Source organism: Puntigrus tetrazona, unplaced genomic scaffold (assembly GCF_018831695.1).
Source record: "Puntigrus tetrazona isolate hp1 unplaced genomic scaffold, ASM1883169v1 S000000373, whole genome shotgun sequence".
Classification (NCBI taxonomy): Eukaryota; Metazoa; Chordata; class Actinopteri; order Cypriniformes; family Cyprinidae; genus Puntigrus; species Puntigrus tetrazona.
The window spans coordinates 981,350-1,003,112 of record NW_025048028.1 but is presented as its reverse complement, the minus strand read 5'-3'; the positions used below and the strand labels follow the sequence as shown (position 1 = coordinate 1,003,112).

The 21,763-nt window shown below is 36.3% G+C and overlaps 1 protein-coding gene across 2 annotated transcripts; it reads right to left on the bottom strand.

Moving 5' to 3' along the window:
- Positions 1–82: 82 nt before the first annotated feature.
- Positions 83–21,371, bottom strand: clip1b (CAP-GLY domain containing linker protein 1b). 2 transcript variants are annotated; one of them, XM_043231509.1, is made up of 22 exons: positions 21,222–21,371; positions 19,288–19,458; positions 18,726–19,213; positions 18,519–18,643; positions 17,618–17,819; positions 17,342–17,539; positions 17,132–17,235; positions 16,975–17,035; positions 15,832–15,936; positions 14,738–14,866; positions 14,524–14,640; positions 13,801–13,858; positions 13,244–13,482; positions 12,476–12,538; positions 8,143–8,228; positions 4,982–5,072; positions 4,815–4,858; positions 3,432–3,492; positions 3,066–3,222; positions 2,587–2,639; positions 2,392–2,504; positions 83–1,995 (listed from the first exon to the last, which is right to left on the bottom strand). In XM_043231509.1, the coding sequence occupies exons 2-22, from the start codon at positions 19,373–19,375 to the stop codon at positions 1,767–1,769; spliced, it is 2,811 nt and encodes a 936-aa protein (XP_043087444.1). In that variant the 5' UTR covers positions 19,376–19,458; positions 21,222–21,371; the 3' UTR covers positions 83–1,766. The 2 variants fall into 2 exon arrangements, with proteins under 2 accessions (XP_043087444.1, XP_043087445.1); XM_043231510.1 differs by lacking the exon at positions 15,832–15,936.
- Between the last annotated feature and the right edge of the window lie 392 nt (positions 21,372–21,763).

Here is a 21,763-nt window from a genome sequence, read left to right as displayed (position 1 = left end):
GTTTGTAAAAAGGTTTTCAAATAAACATGGTCAGAATCGATGTGTAGCCCGAAAGCGCAATATATCCAGACAGACAAGAAAATCTTTGTATTGATGTTTGTATTGAGTTCAAGTGAATATACAGTACATAAAACAGTACAATAGTTAAAAGACTGTCACGATATTTCAGTAGAAACAGACCATATATTTGCAGTTAATGCAACATTTTCTGATCAAATCAATTTAAACCAAAGGGGAATAATCATGAATATTATACATAATTAATATAATCTTGTGCACCATTTCATTGCGAGTTACCAGTTCTAAGACTTGCCGTTTATTAGGTTGCTAAATAAACTGTTAATATTACATCAATAATAAGAGATACAATATGATCTTGTGCTTAAAAATTGTGCTTTAGTAAAGGTCTGTTCACACCAAGTTTGAGGTGACTGAACTATACAGAATTATAAAATATTTGGAAGCCATTTTTTTTGCACCAAAACAATTATACAATGTTTTTTTGAGGCGGAATGTTCTTCATTCCATATATATAAAAAAAATCTTTGCATTTATTTTATGCCAAAAATTCGGACTTGGTGTGAATAGGCCTGGAATCTACAGGACATACCATCAAAACACACGTAAAAGCCATTCACATGACATTATTATAACTGTATGGCTGACGTTTAACAGGTAAAAATAACTTAGTTCCAAACAATGGCAGTTAAAATGTGCTGTATACATTTAAAGTGAGAAGTGCAATAAGTTAATAGTGGTTAGCTTCAGCTTTGTTTGGTGCACTTGTCGTGCTGTTTTGTATCTGTGATAACAGTCCGATACGAGTTCTTCAAGCAGAAATGTTTAATATTGTTTAATTAACTTGATTAAAATATATCCTGGTTTAATATTCAGAGACAAGTGTAAAAAAAAAAAAAAAAAAAAAATCCTTGGGGCAAATTATTATTGGATAGTGCAACAGCTGTGGCTATGTTCGGAATAGCATACTGCATACTACAGTATGTATACTGTGCATAGTATATATAATTTCTGTATGCATAGAATACCTGGGTGAAAATGTGCAGTATGCAATCAGATCCCACAATGCATTACTCAATATATGAGTGAGGAATAAACTGAAATTAAAATCTACTACAGTTTTGAAACACAATTTGGCTTCATTTTTATTGTTACGTAATGCGTACCATTTTACATACTATCTAAAAAATAGCGGGCAGTATTTAGTGTATACTGACTAGTGTGCAGTACGCAGTGTGCTAGTATACCAATCCGAACATAGGCTACAGCTTTGTGGAGCTTTTAAAACATTGCTGTTTTTTTTTGAGCGTCATGAACTGTCAGCTTCTGACTCTGACTTTGGGGTGGAACTACTATAGAAGAGAGAAAAAAAGAAAATTTTTCCAATTTCATTTTGTGCTACTAGAAATTGCACGCAGCAGCTTTAAATACACTGCAAAGTATCGCTAAACCGTTCCCAATTTTCTTGCTGGTTATTCATCATAAGATCAAATCAACACAGGACAGTGAAAAACGTACGCAAGACACAAAACAGTATTAATAACACAGAAATATCCCTCGCCTTCATAACATTTAAATTCCACGAATGCAGCATACCTTAGCCTTCATTTGGGCGGATTCATTTAGGGAATGTACAAGAGGTTTGAATGTATATATATATATATATGCTGTGTATAAAAATAGCGTATAATCTGGTCGAAAGCGAACTGTGCATAGCCTGCTCACAGGCCGAGGGGTTGAGGGGAAGTTCAGAAGGTTTGGTCGTCGTTGCAAGAGTCTGTCCAGTGACCGAACGCTTCACAGATGTCGCAGTAGGGCCGTTCTCCGCTGCGGCTCCCGTGGTATGTGGTGTGCGGAGGAGAGTCCGGGGATTGCGTTTGTGTGGGACAGTCCTCGGTGTCGTGCAGGTCAAAGCAGTCGCAGATGTCGCAGAAAACGCGCGGTGGGGCTTTTTTCTTCTTTTTGACCTCACCGAGACTTGAGAGACAGAGGATAAAAATTTTATTTTTCGTAAACCCTGTGCAAAGAATGATTATAGCGACGAGGACGCAAGCGGTGCAATGCAGTTAGCATAAAACAAATTTGGGTTGAAATAAAATAAACTGTTAACGGGAGAAATTTTAGATTTGAATAAGCATGTAGTTTAACCTGATTTACTAAAACTGATTTAAAAATTGTATAAAAACAATAAACGTTTTTATAAATTATAAATTATGTAGACAAAAACAACCAACAAAATTAATAAAACTAAACTAAAACATACAAATATTAAAAGGAAAATATAAAACTAAAAACAAACTCTAAATATGAATAAAAATATTCCATAAAAAACATGTCTGCTAAAAAAAACCATTTCGAAACGTCAAAACTCACCCTTCATTTTCATCGTTTCCGTTGAACTCTGTCAATGCCATTTTCTTCAGCTTCACCTTTAGCTCTTCGTTCTTCCTCTGGAGGTCCACGATGACTGAGTTCAGGAAGTTGATCTGATCCATAAACATGGCAGAATTTAGAAATGTGCACATATATCCTAAAACCATAAGCAAATAAAGAACATAAGAGTTTCACCTGTCCTTCAGCAAACTCTTTCTCTTCTCTCAGTTGGTCTACAGCAGCATCACCTACAGGTCAAACAAACAAACAAACAGTGATTCAGTGCTGAATGTTGAAATTAAGGAAGATTTGTTAAAAATTTGTGTTTGTTTCATTTTAGATAATTGTTTTATTCTGCAAATTGAGAATATAAAAACAGCAGTGCTATATGTATTACTCATACTTCCATTTTCAGTGTAACAAAATTCAAAACCCAACAAATCTGAAGATATTTTTACATGAACTTGGATTAAAAATAGAAAACATTTTTTAAATGATAACTTGATGGGGTTCCTTGAATTAAACATGCAATTTATTAAATCAAATAATGGCAAGCTTGGTAAAAAAAAAGTTTTCAAAAAAAAAAAAAAATTTATTTGAATAGCTAGCAATATATAGTATATAGTACAGAATGCAAAATGCTGTCATTCCATTCCAAATATAAATACGCTGACCCGACGTGACTTCCTCTCCATTCCCTGTTTGCCGGACCTCCAGCTTTTGCTCCAGGCTGTTCACTCGGCTCTGCAGCTGGGCTTTGTCCCTCTCTAGAGACGTCACAGCTGACTGGAGGGTCTTGGCCATTGCATTTTCCACACGAAGCACTGCAATCTGGAATGATAATTTTTTGCCAACAATACAAAGTTTTATATGAAAAGCGAACAAAATAGGAACAACTGCTTTAGACAACTTTAGTGTTTTGATGTGAATCCAATCTGCTAGAAGCATTCTTTTTTATATAAACGCAAATTCAAGCATACTTTGAAGAATTATCCAGAGGTTTAGTAAGAATTAAGAAACCCAGCAGTGAAAGTTCTTACCTCATTTCTTAGCGTCTCTAGCTCTTTGTCTTTATCAGACATCATTGCATTGGAGTTCTCACTGTGAAGACAGACAAGAGCACACTGTAACTGGTTGGATTTACAGTAATGTTACAAATGCCATATGCACTCTGAGAACATGCATAACACCATCTCTCAATGCAGCTCCAAAGATTAAAAGCTTTAAAAAAAAACATGAAAAAAATGAACAGACATCCAGTGGGACTGTGCAGTATTTTTAGGGTGGAGGAAAACAATAGATCTGAAGCCGAATTTTAGTTTTTTTTTAAATTTGAACTTTTCAACCAAACAGCAGTCACGGAAACAGCTTGTCTCTCTAGATGTGGTAATCATGGTGTATCATAAAACACTAATCTGTAAAGAACGTATACTGGCAGGCTTTTTTGAAAGCCTTCATTTCCCACGAGAGCAAATGACATTTAAAGCCTCCAGAGTGCATGTGATCTCAAATCCAGCTCTCATTTGAACAATTACTAAGACAGAGCTCCATTAAGCACCATCAAACGCATCTGTGACATGCCGAATATAACCACAGATAATAAATTAATTTTTTGAGAGCTTGTGAAGAAATTTAAAGTCGTAGTTCATCTCAAAATGAACATTTGCTGACAATGTACTCACCCTCAGGTCACCCAAGATGTAGATGAGTTTGTTTTTTCATCAGAACAGATTCAGAGAAACTGAGAATTTGCTCTTCAATGGATCCTCCGCAGTGAATGGGTGCCATCAGAATAGCTGATAAAGACATCTCCGCTCCAGTTCATCAATTAACGTTTTGTGCTGCATGTTTGCAATAAACAAATTCATCATGTTCTACCTTCAAACCGCTGCTATTATATCCATAATATAGATTTTTCCACTGAAAAAGTCGTGTGGTCTGAATCAAGAGAGAAATATGCACAGACCAAGGAAGGTTTCCAAGCTGAAACAGCCCAAAACTATTTTTTTTTAAATATGTGGGTGAAATGTAATGTGAGAAGACAACAGGGGATGAGATATTATTTAGGTTATTAAGTATTTTGGCCTCAAGCGATGGCCTAATGACCATAAGGAATTGTTTATTGCAAATATGCAGCTTTTCGCTTCACAAGGTATTAACGATGAACTGGACTGGCGTGGATTACTATGATGTTTTTATCAGTTGTTTGAACTCTTATGATGGCACCCATTCACTGCAGACAGTCCATTGATGAGCGAGTGATTTCTTCAAATCTGTTCTGACGAAGAAAAAGAAACCTGAGGGTCAGTAAGCTTTACATTTTTGCTTTTAAAACACTTTTACACGCCATAGACTTCCGCTTGAAGACGTCCGTCTTGATTTGATTGAATGAACTTAATGCTGAGTCAAAGACATGCACTTACCTCTCTGTAATCTCCAGCTGGCTAGTCAGAGCTTCGCTGCCAAGCTGCCAAAAAAACACATGATGCATGATAACTCAATCCCTCAAACCGATGGAGAACGTCCCAGTGCAACATATTTTAGAAGAGCTGACATAGATGTGTAAAGAGAGATGCAGACAGATAAACACCTTCTGCTGCTCCTGAGCCAACGTCCCTTTCTCGTCCTGGAGTGACACCTGTCTCTGAGACTTCTGATTGGCTGACAGTTTTAGCTCTTCACTACATAGAAAGAGAGATAAAAAGAGTTAAAGCCTATCATATCAAACAGGACTAGCTTACTCACATACTAGTATTTTGCAGTATAGGGATTTTCTGTCACCTATATTACTATTCAAATGTTAACGGTCAGTGAGGTTTTTCTTTAAAGACTTTTATTCATCCAAGACAAATTAAATTGATTAAATGTGGCAGAAAAAATCATTTGTAATATAAAAACAGACTTCCAATTTAAATAAATGCATTTTTTTTTTTTGCAAAAAACAGCAGCAGCCCAAATGTTTTCATTTAGAATAATTTCAAATGTTTCTTGAGCAGCAAATCAGCACATTAAAATCTGAAAAGATTTTCTGAAAGAGCATCATGTGACGATAAAGACCGGAGTGAAGATTCTGCTTCACATCAAAGGCATAAATTACATTTAATAAAAATCTAAAATACATATTTAAATAGAAAATGGTTATCGAAAATTTTACAAGATTTCACAATATAACTGATATGACTTTTTTTAAAAATCACATATAAAAATCTGATCAAAATATGCATTTACCAAAATATGTAACATACTGAGTGCTGTATACTGAATACTGTACCCACAATGCAATATGCTCAACTTGACTTTCTATTTCATATGTGACAAATAATCTGGAAGGGATATTAAATGTAGTATTTAGCAAAATATATCACTTCCAGTTAATTGTATCATATTCAGTTATAACGTTTAGCAAAATAGTCAATAAAAAAATTGTAGCATACTACTATTATGCAGCATATTGTACATATACTGTGCAGTATGTCATGTAAAAAATTCTGAGCATAAAATATAATTATTTTAATATAGTTTTTTGTATTTCTAATGCACAGTGATTTTCATGTTATTTCTGATAGCAGTGACAACAAGCCATCAACCCTTCAAACCACTCTGACATCAATCTTGTTATCCTTTCCTATTTTCCAATGCATCATGTTTAATATATCATCTTTCCTTTCCATCAGCGGATATGACATTTCAAAAACCAAGTGCTTGACAAAAACAGCAATTGGTTTCAAAAAGCGGTAGTCAAAACATGAGCTCAATAAATAAATTAATAAATAAATAAAAACACTTCAAAAAGGTCACCGTCATCCTCCTCATGTGTAACGAATGAGCCAATCTATTTTTACCCAGGGTGCATTATGATGCAGGAATAAATCAAATCATGCACGCTCAAAACCCAAGCAGAAAATCAAGGTGAAGTCTCTAAATTACGAGAACAAATGCACCTTCGTAAAAAAACTTCACAAATTCAAAAAGAATATTCTGTTTTCAATAAAGCTCAACATCTTTTTTCCATGAGGAAAAGAATACAAAAAAAATCTATTATTGTAAGCTACACTATGATACATATTCATGAGCGTCGGAAGATCAACCGAGTGTTACGAAAGGAACTCCACGGGATCTCACGTGGAGTCGAGACAGGCGGAAAACAGCAGCGAGAGCTGGAAAGATGCTGTTACGTAAAACTCCCTGGAGGAGAGAGCACACTTCTGAAACGTTTGGCTCCGAATATCTTCGGCACAAGGAGTTTCAAAAGAGGCTCCACACGAGTACCTGCTTGCATCACTGGAGCCATCACTCGCTGTGAAGGAGTGTGTCGGATCAGCTTGAATTATAAAGGCTCTGAGCTTCGGTTTGTGGAGCTTCAATACAGAGTCAACATGGATTCAGAATGGATCCCACCAGAATCGTTCTTTGTGGTCGCAAAAGCATTTTGAGCTAAAGGTTTCTGCTTTAATCCTCAGTGTATTCAGCAGACTGACTTTTTGCAAATAAATGCAAATTTTAATACAAAAAAAGAAACCGTTTTTATTAGAATTACGGAAATATTTATATAATATAGTATTTAGTATAAAATCAGGTTCTGCCATGCATTTTTTCTTATTGATTTTCCTGATTGTGAAATTCTGCAAGCCGGATTCAAAAGCTGTGTCAAAACATGCATTTTGCAAGTCATTTTGCAAAGAAAAAAAATAAAATGGAATTTTAAAAAAGGCATTTTAATAAATACTTTAACAATGTATTTAAATAAATCTAAATACATTGTTAAAAGAAATCATGATAAAAAAAGTGCTTAAATATGAAAAGTTAAATATTTTATATTTCAATTTTATATATATTTTTAAGCATTTATTTCTTTAAAGAGTGTCACCAGACCCTCTTATTTTGTTTATATACTTTCATGTAGACACTCCATCATCCAATCAATTACTGATGCATCAAATCAGGTTCTGCCCTATATTTTTTCTTATTGATTTTTCTGAATGTGAAATGCCGCAAGCCATATTCGAACTACCGCACGTGAGCACAACCGTTCAATGTGTTGTTATTCAGAAGTCTCTGGCTAAATGTTTCTGCTTAAATGCTTAAAATTGACTTAAATGTAAAATGTAAATTAAATTGCCAAATAATTACGAAAAAGTAAAAATATTTAAATAGCCATTTTTGGAATGCATTCATTACATTTCCATGTCGCCGAAACCTCTTATTTTTCAAACGCTCCATTACAAAGACGCTTTCCGTCATTTCCTGGTGTATAAAATCAAGTCCTGCTCTACATTTTTGTCCTTATTGATTAACCTGAATGTGAAATGCCGTGAGCCAGATTCAAACTCATATCGCCCACGTGAGCACAACAGCTCAATACATCAGAACACACACAATTACGCCTGTTATTACTCAGGAATCAAAGCTGTTGTGACCATGTGGACCTGTGATGCCATTCTGTGATTCACAGATCTAATTTAATCACCACAATGACGTCAACACGGTACTTAACTGACTAATTAAGAACAAGATTCTTTGTAGCTCCAACTAAGTAGCCAATTAATGTAATAAGTTGCAGTTAAAGGATGAAAAGTTAAATGGCGCTCATTAGTTGCAGCTGTTGCTCAGTGGTCAGCAAACGTGAGGCTGGATCGTGTCATTTCCTCGCCTCTCTATTATTTCCAGTCCTCTCACTACTATCACTATCAGTGAAAGTCTGAAATGAGTGATAAAAGGGAAAAAGTATGGGTGCACGTCAGCAGGACTCACATTTCTTTGCGGAGGTTGTCGATGCTCTGTGTTTCTGAACTCAGCTGCTCCTGATACTGAGATTTCTGCTGCTTCAGGGCCTCAAGCTGGTGGAAGAGATAGAAGACAAATAAAACAAGTGAAAGAAAGAGGTTTTAGGAAAAAACGATTTTGGACAAAAGTGGGGGGAAATGTCATGAAACCTTTCAAGAACATTTTGCAAATCACTTATTTAAGGACTATTTTAATCATGTCTTTTCTTGGGTTCATACATATATACATATACTGTTATACTATATGCTCATTTTCACAAATTGATATTTTGCAAATCACTTTAAAATTTTAATCATGTCTTTTCTTGGGTTCTTAAATTATTTTAATGACAATCAAGCATACTGCATTTGAAATTCTCATTAGCATATATAAACACACATACATGCATATACACACACACACACACACATATACATACACATATACATATATATGTATAATATTATTTACATTTAATAGTTTATTTTTACATAACTTTCCTTACTATATGCTCATTTTCACAAAATAACTTTATCACATTATTTTTCAAAAATGTCAAAAATGATCATTAAATAATTTTTTTTTTTCAATTTTCATTAACAAATTTTATTACAAAAAATGGAAATTATATAGAAAAAAATTTACACATTAAAACATTTCAAAAATGAAAAAAACACGAAATATTTCCAAAAATGTTAAAATCAGAGACTTCAACTTTTCTGAGAATTCAACCGTTTAAAACAATGAGTTAGAAACCGTAACAAATACACAATACATAATCCTAAACACCCCAATCCCAAATACATAATCCTAAGTATGAGTAATAATAGAGATGCTTGCTTTAGCAAACACCTGTAAAAAAAAAAAACTGTGTTTAATCGATGAGTACAGAGAAGATAAATCCCGTTTCGGAGTAATGCATACACAAGAGGTATTTAGAAAAAGCATGTCAGATCATCACATCTGGTGAAGTCAGATTACTGTTCCCACGAGACCCATAATTCAATCCCATCACACCGGTGCTGGCTCTCTGTGCATCAGACTGAAGTGTTAATTACAGTCTTCAGCACAAACGCCCACAACTGGCCGAGCCGATAATTAATATCATCCACACGCCAAGAACCAACATCAATGTTTTATTATGAACCAGTAGTGATTCGCCGGTGCTGATACCTCAGAGTGATTCAGAGTTTACATTCAATGAATGACATGTCATCAAACAACCATTTCATTCACACGCAGACACGTGAAAGCATTCTTCTACTCAATGTCCAATCTCTATTACTCACAGAAATATCACGCAAGTGATGCTAGTGACACAAAGTATTTTTTTTTTTGTGTGCATAGAAAAATGGAAAAATCATAAAGAGGCAAAAATAGTGACTCATACAGGGAGAGCTGAAAATTATTTTAATTCTAATTATCAGTATCCAAAAACGGAGGAAAACTGCATTGTAATAAATCCTTTTTATTTGTAAAATCTGATATTTTTCTGATAACTTTTTTTGTAAGGCTTCCATATTATTGCCAGGTGGAGAAAATATTTCAAAGCATTGATCAAATATCTGTTTTAAGGTTATACCACTGATTATAAAACCATACGTTATAATCATATGGTTATTATTATTTATGGTTACAGAAAAGTATTGTTCTCAAATATCAGCAAAATATCACAGAGTTATTGCTAACTAAAATTCCAAAAATGTTTTGTTACTTAAACCAGAAATATGAAAAACTAAATAATAAAGTAAATAAGCATTAAAGATGAAAAAATTGTCGTATTTATTCAGATAGGGGAATTTATTGTAACGTGCTGACTGAATTATTATCATCATCTGTTTATGGTTATAAAATCATTTAAAAAAATTATTCGAGGAACTTTTAACTTAAAAGTTAAGTTCGTTTCTGACATTGGTCCGAATTCTAAATCAATACACTGGGAGAAAGCAACAACAACAACAACAACAACAACAACAACAACAACAAACAGAGCTAACATTAAACCTCCAATCTAGAATACTAAATGCAAAAAGGCAATCAGGCTCCTAAACAGGAAAATTCATTTAAATAGGAAGAAATAAGCCCATATGTGATCCAGTTTCCGTATCATCCTAACCCAGTTCTGATAATAGAAAAAAATTCTAACGTTCCTGAATATCAATATGGTCACCGATATATAGTATCATGCATCCTTGCAAAGTGCACTACAGAAGAGCAATCTTTACCTGGCACAGAGAGCTATAAACACTGCCCGAGTAGTTCTGCTGGAGCGCTGTCACATCCATGCTGCCGTGTCTTTCCTGTTTTTCCAAACAAATGTGCCCTATCAATAATACATCCCCCTACGGCCCCCTGCAGCGAGAGAGAGAGGCACGAGCTCTCGCTCGGCTGGCGTTCCAGCACACGCTCACGTTTGCGCAAACACACGCTCTGAAAAGCATCACACAGGGCAGCTTCATTATGTAAGGACGACAAGCCCCGCCCCCCTCTCGTCATCCCTCCTTCTGATGTTCTCCGTCATCCGCCTGTTCTCGTCCTCCGTGCTCATTCATCCTGTATTAGCTGTTTCTGCATGATAATACATGTCTGTCTCTGGTGCTATCTGAGAAATTAAAACCTTTGCATGAGGAAAGCCTCTATTTCCTGTTTATTTTATAAATGAATATAAACTGATTAAAATGATTCTGAAGAATCACGTGCCACTTAAGCCCGGAGTAATGATACAGAAAATTCTATTCCATTTCAAGTTGTAGTATTTCACAACATTACTGTATTTTTGATCACATAAATGCAATCTCGGTGAACATTCGTACATATCTCAAACCTTTGCACAGGAAGTGCAAGACACTTCAATCTTTGAATGACACACAAAAAAAGAACGAAATCCAGGCTAAACTAAATTGGCTATGCTTTTTTTAAACCTTAAGGGGACAAAAGTCCAAAATGAGGTCACTATAAGGTTGTCTTTTTCAGTACAGGAACCAAAAATATTTTTAAAGGAACAGTTCACCCAAAAATGTAAATAATTTTCTCAACAACAAAAAAAAAAACTTCATGCTCCACGTTTATCTTAACATCCGCACATAAGTAGTCCATATGACTTGTGTGCTAATACTGATATCTAAAATTGATATAATTTGATATCTTTGTGTAAGATGTTTTTGTATCTCTGCTGATGTATATGACCCATGCTGCATCTACATCTTTCTTTCTGAAAAAAAAAAAAAAAAAAAAAAAAAAAAAACGTGCTGCCGTGCGCCTAATTCTTGCCTACATTTCAGTTGCAATGTCTGCTGTCTGCTGCAAGCTTTTCTGTCAATAAAATGCAAATGTTCATTCAATATCTGTTGCTGACACAATTCTGTAAATGCTAAGCGGGGATGTGAAGCAAATGCAGGATTTTAATATGCATATGAAAGCATTTTATTGTCTTTGCTTAGCTTCTGTTCTCTTGTTACTGCATGGCTCCAAAAGAGCTGGAATATAGTGCATGAGCATTTACCAAAACTCAATTCGTGCTCTATGTATCATATGGGTTTAGAACAACACTCTTAAAAAGGCATCTTACTGGATGGTTGAAAACGAAAATGAATTTTCAGCTGAATACTTTCTGTTGCACAATCGTATATAACGACAAACTGAACCAACAACGCCATCTAAACCACTGCAATACAGATGCTGAATCAAGCAAGACTCTGTGATTGAGACCCACTGAAGACCTGTTACTCTTTCACGCAGTCTTACCGTATGTGAAGAGCACAACCCCAGGAGGCAAGTCTCATCTGATAAGTGCAGGCCGTTGGGATGATTATGTAAGGCCACGTATGAGTGCACAGAACATGCTTTACATGCAGCCTGCAGGCGGTCAGATGTAGAGGACTCATGCATGAATTAATAGTGCGTCTGAACCATTATGTCAGTAAAAATACAGTTGCACAGTGAAAAATCTCTGCTCGCTTCTGAAGCAAACGTGTTTATTCAGCTACGAATGCGAAATATGTTTTAATGACGCTACTGGCAAGCTCCCAAGCACTCTTTTATAATGATTGCGGATGGTGAGCATAATGATTAAGCGTTTTGAACAAACTCAACACTAAGTTTTAAAACCTTACCGTACGAACATGAATAACTCAAATCATACGGTCTGTGAAAGGGATTCAGCGAGCAACCACCCAGAACACCCTAGCAACAACTGAAGGCATCCTAGCAACACGGAAATGACTTCTGTACTGATAGACGCTAATTCAACTCAGACAGCAGACCTGAGAGTAACCAGGAATCACTGTTTATCTTCGTGATATGAAGAATAAAGTATATTTACCTCCTTCAGCAACTCCTTATTCCTCTTCGTCATCTGCTCCAGCTTTTCATCAGACTGTAAACTCTGTTAGAGTGAGAGAAAACCTCTGGTCACTTGTGTGCTCAAATATGAACTCTCTTCTGCTCACCAAGGCTGTATTTTTTTTATCAAAAGCCTAGTAAAAACTGTTATATTGTGAAATATTATTACGATTCAGAAAAACCGATTACCGTTTGAATATATTTTAAAATGTAATTAATTCCTGTGATGTAAAGCTGAATTTTTAGCATCATTACCCTGGTCTTCACACAATCCTTCAACCAACCTGGCAATATTTAAACATGGCAAAATACCATATTCTGGGGAGTCACTGTAATTATTGTACAATAATAATGCACAAACAAGCAATCAACTTCAAGCTGTACAAAATAACTGACCTATGGCATTTGGGAAAATACAGTAAACACTTCTGGCTAAAAGTTTGGAGTAATTAAGATTTTACTCCATTCTGTAGGTCAAGGCTGCATTTATTTGATCAAATATGCGCATTTTTGTCATTTAAATTAAGTTATATATTGTAAAAAATGTATTTATTCCTGTAGTGTAAAGCTGAATTTTCAGCATCATTACTCTTAGTATCATTAGTCTTGTCACATTATCCTTCAGAAATCATTATATGCTACAAATAACATTAAAGTCTTAATCTTACCCACCCCCATTTTTTTAAATAGACGGTAGTGTAAAAAACAACAGGAAATAGGCATTGTTTTAAAAATGTAATTCAGTCACCTGGGTTTGGTCTTTGAAGACTTTCAGTTCCACCACCTGCTGTTCCAACTCAGCACTTCTGGCTGTGATTTTGCCCAGTTCTTCTACTGCTCGGCCCAACTTCTCCTTCAGCTCCTTCATCTCTTCACCCTTCGTCTGTTCCTGCTGCTGCCGGACGGCCACATCCCTCTGCAGGTCCTCCTTCTCCCTGGACACCTGATCCAGCTTTTCTCTCTGCGTTTTAATGTTCCTTTCCATTTCTGCCGGCGAACAGAAGTAGTCAAAGAGGAGCTCATGTAGCAGTATTTGTGCTAAAATGATCATTTTCCCCTAACTTTCACACGAATCAGACTACTGAGCAAGTACAATTTTGCTGCTGTGAATTATAGCTCCGCTGGCAATGACTGGTTTATCTCATGAACATGCAAAAATGACATTGGAAAGCTGCTCATGTTGACGGAGATTCAAATGCCAGAGATGCAAATATATATAGTATTTAGAAGTGTATATATATATATATATATATATATATATATATATATATATATATATATATATATATATCATGTTTTGCTCACCTTGCATGGCTAGTGTTGCTTTATTATTGTCTTCTGCTCCTGTGTCAACTTTCTGTTTCTGAAATCAAACATACCCCCCAAAGGAAAACTTATAAATAATTTATTCACATCGAATTTTTATATAAATGTGTTTTACTTTCATAATTAATAGTAACTGTTGGTAACACTTTAGAATAGGTAACACCTATTCACTATTAACTTCGACTTTACCCTCAATAAATTTATAGTAAATAATAAATTAATAGTTAATAAGGTAGTTTTAAGTCTATTGGGTAGGATTAGGGATGTAGAATAAGATCATGTAGATTACGGCATTAACATGTCATTAATTAGAACTAATAATGACTAGTAATATGCCTGCAAATAAGCAACTAATATATGTAACAGTAAAATAAAGTGTTTCCTTAATGTTATATAATTCAAGTACTTGGTATATTGTTATTGCCGCTTTACATAATGCCTATCCATACCTATTAACCATTGAAAAAAAAAACTAAAAAAAAATTGCTGCCTCTCATGATGTATTGGCTTAAATGGCAAGATTTTGTAATGATATAACACTTCATTTTAGAGAAATGTATGTATCCCCAGGCACATCTAAATAATTAAATAACATAAAAAGCAGTTATTAGATCACCATATGGGCTGGAGGGAGGTGCAAGTACAGCACATTATGTAAAAAAAGGCTTTCCAGTTAGTAAATAAACAGTATTAGTGTAATACCAGATCTTCCAGCTGCTGCTGGAGGGACGTTTTCTCCTGTTCAGAGGAGGTGAGTTTCTGCTGGAATAGGAGCACTTCTTTCTGTCTGTTTTCTAACTCAAAGTTCAGCTCCTTGATCTAAAAGAATGCAGAGAACGCACTGATCAGTTGTAATGATGCAAATGTTGTGTCATGATGCATCTCGTGTAGATGGATCGGAGGGGGGTGAATGGACCTTTTTGTCTTGTAATGGAGGTGAGGCTGATCCTGCGCTCTCGGCACGGAGAGTCCTCAGCTGAAGATGCAAATCGGACACCTCCTTTTCCAGCTCCATGATTCTGGAGCGCTCGGACACTGTGGCCACCTACAGTGGGACACAAGACTTCATCAACCGCTTAGTGACCAACCCAGCAGACTAAAGCCATTATAGATTAACTAGATATTTTTTGCATATGAAACATCTACTTTTTTCTCATTCATTTAATTACTAATTAAATTCAGATATATATCACATGGGAAAATAATTAATCATGAAAAATCATCATGATATAAAAAACTAAATACGTCTCATCAAAGGATCAAAAAAAATAAATACATGTAAAAAAATATATATATAAAAATATATATAAATATATATATATATATTTTATTTACTAAGACTGCATTTAAATTCAAAAGTGGCCATAACACTTTTTTTCCAGTTTTTTTTTTCTGAATTTCTTCAAGCAAAAAAAAAAAAAAAAAAAAATGTAAAATGTGACTTCTTATCTCACAATTGTGACTTTTCTTCTCAGAATTTAGAAATTTGCATCTTGCATTTGAACATAAATCTAGCAAATTATGCAGCATATAGTGGTAATAAGCTTCCATAAGTCTGCATATTGATAACAAGATTTTTTTCCGCTAAGAATCAAATTAGTACGACTTCTGTAAGGATCACCAGATAAATCTTACTGACAATAGTGTAAACCTACAAATATACCTATAAAATGCACTATACACTATAAATCATACATAAGGCTAGCATAAGGCTATTGAGAATTGTGATGAAAATATGTTTAAATGTCATTTAGAAAAAAGCTATATGGACCTAAAAACATTTTTTTACGCAAAACAATGTATAATTTTCTTCACGTGATTTTGGGATGCAAAATGACTTGCAGAGATGCATCCAGTGGTGCTTACAAAAAAAGAGACCTACCTCAATCCATCATGGAATAAAAAAATCATCACTTTCCCAAAATAAGCAAAATCTCTTCCATGCATGGGGATCTGACATTTACCCCAAGAGAAATCTCTCTCACCCTCCCATATGACAGACTGATTTACCCTAGTATCCTCTAACTCCCTCTGGAGTTTATCTGCTTTGGTCTTTTCAAAGAGAAGACTCTGTTCGAGCTCCTTAATGTGGGCATGCTCCAGTTTGGTCTGCGTCTGTTAGTAGACAGAAGAGGAAAAGAGAGAGACAACACCAACGGCGCGGTCACGTGCCAGCCAAAAGCCAAGTACGAAGAGCTTCATGCAGACCTTGACATCATCCTCCTCGATGAATGAGGACAAAGACAGCAGTGACACACACACAGAGCGGCGTGAAGACGGAAGATCGCATTAAAAAACAAACAAGAACACAAAGACGTGAAACAAATGCGGCTCGAAGAGCAGGCCGATGAAAGAAAGATGGTGGGTGTCAATAATAAAAGAATGACGGATGGAATGAAATTCGTGAACGTGATCAAAGATCAAAAAAGAAGAATGCAGTGAATGAATGAATAAAGAGAATAATGAGAATGAATCATCAAAAAATCGGAGAGTCAATGCTACAAGAACTACAATCAAAAGTGATTCACTGTTTATTACTTTTTAAAGAAAGAAACTTTTAATAGGTCTTTTCAAAAGTCATTTTTGAAGAACTTGATCTTCATGTAAACGATTTGATCCTGAGACAAAATGTATGAATGAATCTATCTATAGTGGTCAGTCATTTACTAATACCTTCCTATGAATACATCACTGAATTGGTGAATCTATCATTGTGGTCATTAGTTAACAAAAACCTTTCAATGGGTAAAAGAGTCACTAAATCACTGAAGTAATGAATTAATGAATCTATCTATCTATCTATCTATCTATCTATCTATCTATCTATCTATCTATCTATCAATCATTACTGTCATTAGTTTACACATCCCTTTCTATGAATGAATCACTGAGTTCTTTAATTTATCTATCTATCTATCTATCTAGAATTGGGGTTGTTAGTTTACAAATACCTTTCTATGAATAATTCACTGAGCTCATCTTCAAATACATCTACCTTTCTCCTGTGAATTTGTCTTGCTAACATATAAGTATAAAAGCCTGACCTGATCATTTCTGCATGGACACAGGCTGGATTGATAAATACATGTTACTGCACTGGTCCTCTATATCCGGTTTCTTTCACTGTAAACGTATATGACAGGATCACTTTACCTCTAGGTCCCCTTTGGTAATGCAAGCTTCCTCCACACGGAACTGCAGGTCCTCCACTTTTCTGTGGGCCAAAAAGTACACTTTAAGCCTTCACATATTCAGAATATTGCATTGTTCTTCAGTAGCAATGCAAAGTGTTTTTAATTGTAAATGTTACCTTTTTTCCTCTTCCAGTTGATTCATCAGCTCCACTTTATCCCTGTCTGCAGTCTCCACGAGTCTCCGCAGCTGGTCCAACTTAGCTTCCATCTCCACAGCGTACTTCAAAAACGTGCACATAAACGGGTCTCGTTTATTTTGTTTATCCTCCAAGAACTGACAACTTTCACATAGCGATGCCTGTGATGATGACAAAACGCCTGCTGACCTGTTCCTGGCCCTGCCTGAGCAGCGCCAGCTCTTGCTGCACCTCTCCAGCATGACTCGTGGCCCGTGCCACCTCCGTCCTCTCCAGGTCCCGCTCGGCCAGGAGCTGCTCGATGTGCTGCTGCTTCTCCTTCAGGGCCTCCTGCAGGGCTGTGGTGCCTGAGATCTTCCGCGCGTACCGAGCCGATGTCTCCGTGAGCTGACAGATTATTGACAGGTATTATTTCTAACAATACTGAAAGAAAAGCATACAGTGTAAATGCGTGTGAGACTGTACCAGGCCTGCTCGGCTTGGTTTGCCTCCAACCGAGGAGGTGACGGAGCTGAGGGAGCTGATGGAGGACGCACTGGGGCTGTTCTTTAGGGTCGACCTGCGCCTGGAGGATTTGGATTTAGCAGGAGTGGTGGACGGGAATCCAATCCGGGTGACTTTGTGAGTAGGAGCGAACAGTCCGTACTTTGGTAGGCACTGGAAATATCTATGAGAGTGAAAGATATAAAAATACTGCTCAAAAGTCTGGAGTTGGTACATTGTAAAATTAAACTAAGCGTTCTCTATTTTAATGTATTATTATATTCATTCCTTTGATGCAAAGCTGAATTTTCAGCATCATTACTCCTTTAAACCTTTCTAGCATTCTGATTTCATATTATCAATGTTAAAAACTTATCACTGCTTAACACGTTTGTGCAAACCAGGATACATATTTAAGGATATCTTACTGAATAGAAAGTTCAAAAGCATTTATTTGAAACAGCATTTATTTGAAAAAGAAGCTTTTTGTAACCTTATAGATGTTTATTGATTTTCCAAAAACTGTAAGAAAAAGAAAAAGTCAGACCCCAAACTTTGAAATGTCAGGGTATAAGCTGTCTGGGGAATAGCTAGGATCTTTTTTGTCATTTAGCAAACAATAACTTAATGAAACTGAATTTTTTCTGATTTTTTATCATTGGAATTGAACATGAAAAGTAAACCTTACGATACACAACTGAAAAAAAAGACCATAGTAATCTCACACATCTCTTCTATAGTTTCAAAAGAGATATTAAAACTCTGGTTAGATTCACCTAGATAAGTAAAGATCTGAATGATCTGTTTTATAAATGTGTTTTGATACAGATCATCCGCTTCCCATGGGTTGATCTTATGTAATTCCGGCAAATTGTGGCCTTACCTTGCACCAGCCACTGCCCCATCATTCTTGCCAAGAGGCTCGTCCAACTCAACGCCGCACCAGTCACCTTTCGCAAAGTCAGTTTCGCCCAAAAAACGCACAACACCTGCCTTCGTTCCACCAACCTGAGCAGTGCAAGCAAAAAGTTCCCTCAAAGTTCCCTTAATGTTCTATTAAGCATGAAGACAGACCGGAGACGGGCCTTACCAGAACACGATCCCCCAACTTCAGCTCCCGCTGCAACTTCTTGGCCGAATCCGTCTCAGACAGATTGGATGCAGACTCGCTGGTGGCCCTGGTTAGATTTGTTGAGGTCTTGGTGGTTGCACTAGTGGTTTGAGTGACAGGAACGGGATCTTTGGCAGGGGAAGAGGACGTCTTGTTGGCGGGCGTCTGCGTGCCATTGGCCTCACGCTCTGGCAGGGGAGTGCGGGACAGTTTGGAGGGCCGAGTAAATATACCTCTTAAGTCCTCACACTGGAAGTAGCGCACCCCGGCCACAGAGCCATCGTTCTTTCCAATGGGCTCATCTAGAACTATTCCCGCCCATTGGCCAGGTGCAAACTGGGTCCCTCCGATGAACTTCACATAACCCGGTTTATTTCCGTTGACCCAAACCCGTTCACCAACAGAGAAATCTAACGCAGCATCTTGGGCCGTATTAGAGGTTGGGGATGTTACAGCCTTGGCGCCAGCTACAATCAGAAAGAAAAGAGAGCACTTCAGGGCTGAATCAGTGTGTTTCTTATGTAACCAATGGGTGACTCACCTGAGGTGGGTGAAGTTTTGGTTGGCGTCACAGCCGGTTTACCAATCTTGGTGGGTGGTTTGAGACCACTCGGCTTCCCCGTACTCATTTTTTTCCAGCTTTATGACCACAAATGTCCTATTCATGCAGGGCCTGGCAGAATAACAAGCCTCCCTGACTAGAAAAGATCACCTAAAATACAAGTTCAGAATACAGTTACACTGCATTTAGGTGTTTACTTGTGTGATAAAATCAAGAACAGTGGCATCTATCTCAAGGCAACACGCCACATTTTTTTGAAAATAGGCAAAAAAAGTGGCGTGTTTCTTTAACTCTTCGCAAAATTGACTGACAGAGTTTGGCCAAATCCACCATTTCTTCTGACAAACAAATCAAACAGGAGAGTAGATTCACTTCAGTGGACTTAAAATGTGTGACATATTTCCACAGTTACAAAAATAAAATAAAATCTTTTGTTCATTCATATTTATTCGTTAGGTACAATACAGCAACCTGTCACGACACATTAGAAAGCCACAAAATTATATATATATATATATACAAATATATATATATATATATATATATATATAATATATATATATATATATATATATATATATATATATATGTAGAACATATTTATTGATAAGTTATTGTGACATTCAATTTAACAATTATCAAAAAAGGTGGGACTTTCTATCCACCAGTTTTTGACTGGACGTTGAGATGTGGGCGTGGCACTCAAGTGCTATTAGTGGACGGGTTACACTTAGGTACATTATACATCATTATGGAGCAATTAATATTAGGTCAAAAAGTACAAATGAAACATTCACAAATCAGTTGTTCACAATAATAACAACAACTATTTAGAACTTTAATGTGACAACAAGCTGGCATTTGTTATCATATGATTTTAATTATTGCGAGCATAAACAACCGGAGCTGGTGTTTCAGAGCAGCTTATGTTGGCATTTCATAGCAAATAATGGATCAGAAGTACAGCACTTCCAAAGGAAATAGCTTACTTCCGCCATCAAACATGAGGTGGGTGTGTTGGTGTTGCTTTGATACACAACATGTTACTAAATCATTGTGTTTATGCATTTCTGTCAGTGTTTTGTTTATAAAATGCGTGGTGTTTTAGTGTCTGCTGAAGGAAGAATTCATGCTTGTTGTGATGATTAACATTTTAACTCGCCGTCACTATGGTAGTTTGGTGGGAACTGTTGTCACCATGGTAACCAAGGCTATTTGTGTCAGCTAATGACAGTTAATCCTGAGTACAAAATCATTTATACTTACGCTAATCCACAACATGACACACAATCAAACTTAACGGTTAAACAACTCCATTAAAAAAAAATACCATGGTACCTCCTTGGCATTATGTGTTCGTGGACATATACCACGGTAATAACATCTGACGCTGCCATTTTACCGTGTTACCATTAAAGCACTTTCTGTCACACCAATTATAACATAATCGTTTAGTTTATCCAGTAATAAATCAGTGGTTATTCGTTTCATTCTAAGAAAAAGTAAAAGTTACCTGTACTTTTGTTTCTGGTTATTACTAACTAATAAGAAATAATGACGGTTAAATGCAGTAATAGATTTTAATACATTTGGACTGGACCGTTAACACGACTAAATATTATTGTACTTGTTTTTTTTTTTTTAGCGAGCTAACGATAACTAGCCAAACGATAACTAACAAATCCACAATGAACCGCGGGTTTCACATTGTATTTCTTAAAACGAATAATCAAAACGTCTGTTTTCAGTCAGTGATTCTGTGTGTTTGTTTATTCCTACGTGGCTGCGACTTCACGTCAAAACAAACTGTCTGCTAGCCGACGTTAGCCAGAAGAGCTAAATCCTCTAAACGCAACGCAAATTAGCTCAACGCCGCGGGCACGGGAGAAAACAAAGCGGCGGTATTCTCTTACCTGGACAGTTCTGATGTCTAGCATTCCTCCGTGGTAAAGGGAAGCGAGGGATTTCGTGCTTGTCTGGGTGATCTCACACTAGTGGTGGCGATGATGGTGATGGGTGAGGCAGTTCAACACAAAGCTGCGCCCAAACACTTGTAGCGACTTTTGACACGACCTCGGAATAATGCAAAGGAGCGAATTCAACAACAATTAATACGCCATGGAATTAGAGGAAGTGTGTTGGGGTGGATTCGTGAAATGATGCGCGGGACTTTTGTTGCAGAATAAGTTTGACCGTAAAACAAGTTTGATTGCGAAACAAAAGGAAGCGATAAAAAGGATTAATCTTAAGTCTTAAGTTTGAGACCGAATATATTTTCATCATTAATAATCTTAACGCAGACATGTAATTATTGTGAATAAATGTAACCGAAAGGTGTTCTAGTGGTCTTTAGCGGCCACTAGTGGTCAGATCTGATTAGTGACAGAAATGTAAAAATCAGTAAATTGTAATAATAATATTTACTTTTTTAATGCATGAATATTTTTTTCCCACT

What these genes read in the sequence shown, in the direction of transcription:
- clip1b (XM_043231509.1), bottom strand. Translation starts at nt 19,375, where the DNA reads ATGAGTACGGGGAAGCCGAGTGGTCTCAAACCACCCACCAAGATTGGT. An exon ending in GGGAGTTAGAGGATACTAGG is followed by an intron (nt 14,867 to 15,831) that starts GTAAATCAGTCT and finishes GTCCCACTGTAG; the next exon opens with GTGGCCACAGTGTCCGAGCG. An exon ending in AGCAACACTAGCCATGCAAG is followed by an intron (nt 13,483 to 13,800) that starts GTGAGCAAAACA and finishes GTTCGCCGGCAG; the next exon opens with AAATGGAAAGGAACATTAAA.